Raw genomic sequence first — 4916 nt, 5'->3', positions numbered from 1 at the left:
GGTGATGTGCCTGTGGTGTGCCACAGTCCCTGGGCTAGCTCTGCAGCCCTGGGGCCTGCTGGGCTATGGGGTGCCCTGTGTAGGTTGGCTGAGGGCTGCCAGTGGCACTGATGTGGGAATTAATGACTCTTTAGGGTTTGTTGGCTGGGGAAGGGGGTGTGAGTGTTCCCATAGTTTGGGCAGGGTGTTTTAACATCAAACCTGTTAGGAAGAAAACTCTGCAATGAAGATTCAAACCATTGGAAGATTTACTGGCACAAGGGGGGTAATTGCTGGTGTCTCCTGTTCCCTCCCAGTTTCTCTTTGAATTTAAACCAAACCAATAATTGTATCAAGCCCCCCTTCTCTCAGCTTGTACCACAAAGCAGGGCTCTGCCTGGTGACAGCACAAATCCATCTTGGCTCTCTGGGGACTGATTGTGCCCTTTGGAGCAACATCCAAGGTGGATGTTGAAGATTGTCTCTTGACTTGCAGTGTTGTTCCCACACTGCACAGGTTTGTAAGTGAGCAATTAAAGTGTGAGGATGGAGGGGAGGGAGAAGAGGAATGAAATCACTGGCATGGGTGCAGAAGATGGAATTAGAAGTCTCTGCATGGGATGGTTCTTAGTTTAAATTATCTCCTGTTGCTTGTGCTCAAACTGCCTCCATGGAGCTGATGTAATGGGAATTTTGAGGTCGTGAAAATGTGGGAACAGGTGTCCTATGGAATAGATACTCGACTCCTCAGGTCCTGGCTGGCTTTTGCCTCTTGCCATCCAACATCTCAGCGTGTTTTTTTCCTGATCTCCAGCACCTCCTGCTGAGGGAGTCTGGCCCTTTCCGCCCAGCAATGCTGATCCTGCTCTTCCCTGGCCCTTGTTTGGCAGCAGGGCTAAGTCAGTCAGTAAGTCAAGGACAGGGATTTGATCTCCCTACACAGCCACATCCCCCTCCTCTGAGTTTGCAGGCATCCTGTAGAGCACAGAGCAGAATTACCCATCTTATTTTGAAAAAAAATCTGCTTTTTCTTGTGATTTTTTTTTATGGTAGCTGATCACTGCTGGATGTTCAGCAGCCTGTTATCAAGAAACCAGGAAAAAGGGCTCCTGGGCAGGAGCAGATGAATCCTGGGTGCACCCTGTGGGTGCTCTGAGCATCTCTGTGCCCCAGCATGGGAGCTTAATATCCCTTGGGATTCACTGCCTGAGCCTGGCACCTCCTTCCAGCCCTTCCCATGGCATCTGGCAGTGCTGGAATCCCACTTTTCAGCCGGGTTTGTGAGTCCCTGTTGCTGTTGGGACTCTCAGGGAAGGGTTGGCCAAGCACCTGGTGATGGTCAGGGATGGGTGCCCACGGGCAGCACCTTCAGCAGAGGTGGGCACACAGGGGTGGCATTTGATCCCAGGTGGTTGGGGGCTTGCAGACCCCACTGGTGGACTGGGTGCTCACCCACCTCCACCTTGGCAAAACAACCTGGGGGCAGAGACAGCAAAATAAAGGCAATTGCTCCTGAGGGCTGTAAATGGTGCAGAGGGTGGGGAGCTGGTGGGAGGGTTTGCTCTTTATTACCTGCATTGTTTGCTTGTCTTAGAGAATTGTTTAAGTTGGAAAGGACCTGTAAGATCATCAAGTCCAAGCTTTAGGGGAGTGCTGCCTTAATTTAAGAATATTTTTGCTGAAGCACCACAGGAAGTGCTGCAGTAAGCAGTGAATGTGGCTTTGCTGGTGGGGCAGTGTCTCTTTTAGAGTCTTTGCTTAAGGAGCTTCCATCATTGTGGCTTGTGGACAATATTTCTTCCTTTGCTACACCCTCAAATGGTGAAGACATTTCCTTTTGAAGAGTCATTCTGGTTTGGGGGCTGTATTTCCTATCAGAGTTCATGTCAGGATACCATATCAGAGTTCATGTCAGGATTTCATCTCAGAGTTCACACACTGTATTTCATATCAGTGTATCAGACTCGCACCCTCCTGTCTGAATATTCTCCTCAAAGAAGATGCTCTGAACAAAGATTAATTTTGCACACAGAGAGTAAACTGTACAACCAGAAACTGCTTCAGATATTGGGGAAACACCAGGCATCAGTACTTGAGAGATTTCTGAATTTATTACCGGGAGAAGCTCTGGCAGCTGATTTCTGGTGTAACCGAGGGGCTCATTTCCCTCTCTCCGTCTCCTTCTGGGAAAGGTGCAGCGTTTTCCTGCATCACAGCTCTTTAGGGACCAGATGATGTGTCAATGGCCACATAAGCAGGCAGAGATTGGGGATTTTTTCATGGTCTGAGCAAGGCTCAGCAGCCCTGGAGGAGGGTGTGAGTTAATGGGGTTCGGTGCACACCATTTGCAACATGACCACAAGTATAAAGTTTAAAGCATCTCCACTCTTAGCTGGTTTTACATGACACTAATCCGTGCTTTGGAAAGAGGAATTTGCATTTGAATCTCAATGTTTGCCCTCTCTCCCTGTTTTTTTCAGGATTCTGGCGACTGCTGGCACTGACTTTGACCTGAGGACGCTGCGAGCTGTGCGAGTGCTGCGACCCCTGAAACTGGTGTCGGGAATCCCGAGTGAGTGTCAGGACAATGTCACCTCACAGCCTGAGGGATTCTGGGGGTTTTGGGCTGTTTCATGCTTTTCTGAGCAATATTTTCTCCCCCTCTGTCTTGGCTGGCTGTGGCTCCTGCCCTTGCCAGGGGCGGATTTCCTCTCACCCCACTCTGTGCTCAGCCAGCTCGTTTCAGCTCTGCCCTCCCAAATTTGCAGGTGAGGGGCAGGGATCACTCCTGGGACCCCTCTGCCTTTGGGGATGAATTAATTCTGTGGGATGTGAAGACCTGAGACCCAAATTCTGCAGCTTTCAGGCCCCCAGCACCGAGCTTGGGTGTTCTGATGGTTTTGATCAGATCCTGTGCTGGGGATATTTTCCTTTAAATAAGGGGAGGGAAAAATGAAGGGAAAGAGCAGGTGAGACTTGGCTTTTTCTACTCAATAGGCAGCTTCCTATATTTTCTGTGTTAACTGAAGGGTGAATGCTCCAGTGAGGAGCTGCATCCTGCCTTGCTGATGCCCTGAATCCATCCCAGTCCTCACACCGTGCCTTTTTATTTGTCCCTGTCCCCTCTGCCTGCTGCAGTCAGGAGTGGGTTTCATTTCTAAATGAGGAACAGAGAGGTTTGACCCTCCAGCAAGAGCTGGTGAAAGGGAACTGCAGCTCTGGGGGATGCTCTGATCTTGTCTGCATTAACCCCTTGGCAGCGAGTCAGTCCCATCTCCTCCTGGGTCACCAGCTCTGCCACCTCCCTGGCTGCTTCAGGGCTGACACTTTGGTGCTGTGGACACCCAGCAAGAGGTGATGCTTTGTAATCATTGCACCAAAATCTCCTGCCATCAGCATTTTTTGTGGGCAGGAATTCAGGCTGAATTCCCACCCAGGAGGGGTCCTTGGCTAGGCTCGAGAAGGGTGACATTTGTTAACAGGATCTCTAAGAAGATGCTGCTGACTGTTCTTTCATGGACTTCTTGCCTGTGCAAGGTGTGGTAATGACAGTCTAAGGGTGACAGAGGAGCAAGGTGGCCCCTCAGAGCTGTCCCTCCAGCAGGACTTGTTCTCCCCCGTGGTGACGTGTCCTGACCCAGCACAATATTTTCCCACAATATTTGCTCTCAGGTTTTTAGGGATGCTGTGAAAACTGTGGCTTTCTCCCCCCCCCATAGCAGATGTACAACCCTGAGGTGCAATCACACACAACCACATTTACACTTTCCTTCTACCCCTGCAGTATTTTTCCCATCCAACAGACCTTCATCCCTTTTTTTCCTGCATGTCCCCATATTGACCTCACCAGTGCTGTCCAAGGTGCCAAGACAAGGATGATCCTTCTTTCTCCTCCTCTTAGGACAGGCCACCAAGGCAGCTGCTGCTTATCACTGCAGGTTTTTTGTTGTGGGCATCTTTTTGCCATTATCTCTCCAGCCTCTCCCTTATCTCCCCTGGTTTTAATTGAAAATGAGTTTCAGTGCTGGTGCAAAAGCTTTGGATGGACAGCCCTGGAGACAGGGATTGTTCCTCCAGGAGCAGCATGGTGGCTGTTCTGTGTGCTGTGGAGGGAGAGGCAGCTCCTGCTCAGCCCAGCACCCCCTGGGACAGGGGAACCAGAGCCATGCCCAGCTCTGCTGCTGCAGGACCTGCCCCGAGGACCTGGCTCGGCTCCAGGCTCAGTGTCCGGCTCAGGAAAAACCCTTTTTGGGTCTCTGATGCTTAAGAACCCTTTGAATCTGTCACCTGAAGAAAAGACACCACAAAAAGATAACTCCTGGTTGTCTCTCCTACTCTTGAGCTTGTTGTGGCAGTGGCATCATTTTTAGGACCCCCTGGGAAGAGCAGCATTGGTGGCACTGCCAATCCTAAATTTTCCCATGGACAGCCCCTCTCTCCTGCCTTCCCCCCACCCCCACGCCCCTGTTTTTTCTCCCTTCCCTCCCTGACATGTTCTCCTTGTCCCCCCAGGCCTGCAGGTTGTGCTCAAGTCCATCATGAAGGCCATGGTGCCCCTGCTGCAGATCGGGCTGCTCCTCTTCTTCGCCATCGTGATGTTTGCCATCATCGGGCTGGAGTTTTACATGGGCAAGTTCCACAAAACCTGCTTCTCCAACGAGACAGGTGAGCTTGGAGCTTCCCTCCCCTCTCAGTGTGGCATCAGGATGCTCCTGATTTCCTTCATCTCCTCAGGATCTTCCTATCCCGCTCTTATGTTGCTTTCCCTTCACACTTTTCCACATTCGCTGGGTTTTCTCTGCATTTTTTCCCTCTTTAACCCCAACTCCAAGAGTTAACAGGATTTTGTGCTCAGCCTACATTCATTAGGACAGATTCTCCTCTCTGTTACACCCCCACAGCACCCCTGGGCTGCTCTCAGTCTACACAAAAATCAG

General features: G+C 50.7%; 1 protein-coding gene across 1 annotated transcript in view; it reads left to right on the top strand.

Moving 5' to 3' along the window:
• The first annotated feature begins 1324 nt into the window (after positions 1–1324).
• LOC115307565 (voltage-dependent N-type calcium channel subunit alpha-1B-like) overlaps positions 1325–4916 on the top strand; it is an 82225-nt gene continuing 78633 nt past the window's right edge. The window contains exons 1-3 of the mRNA XM_029960601.1: positions 1325–1356; positions 2460–2551; positions 4492–4644. Coding sequence (XP_029816461.1) covers positions 1325–1356; positions 2460–2551; positions 4492–4644 — 277 coding nt within the window. The remainder of the gene's footprint in view (positions 1357–2459; positions 2552–4491; positions 4645–4916) is intronic.

This window comes from Manacus vitellinus, unplaced genomic scaffold (assembly GCF_001715985.3).
Source record: "Manacus vitellinus isolate BGI_N305 unplaced genomic scaffold, ASM171598v3 scaffold_27_pilon, whole genome shotgun sequence".
Lineage (NCBI taxonomy): Eukaryota > Metazoa > Chordata > Aves > Passeriformes > Pipridae > Manacus > Manacus vitellinus.
The sequence above is the reverse complement of the archived record's forward strand: the minus strand, read 5'-3'. Positions and strand labels throughout refer to the sequence as shown.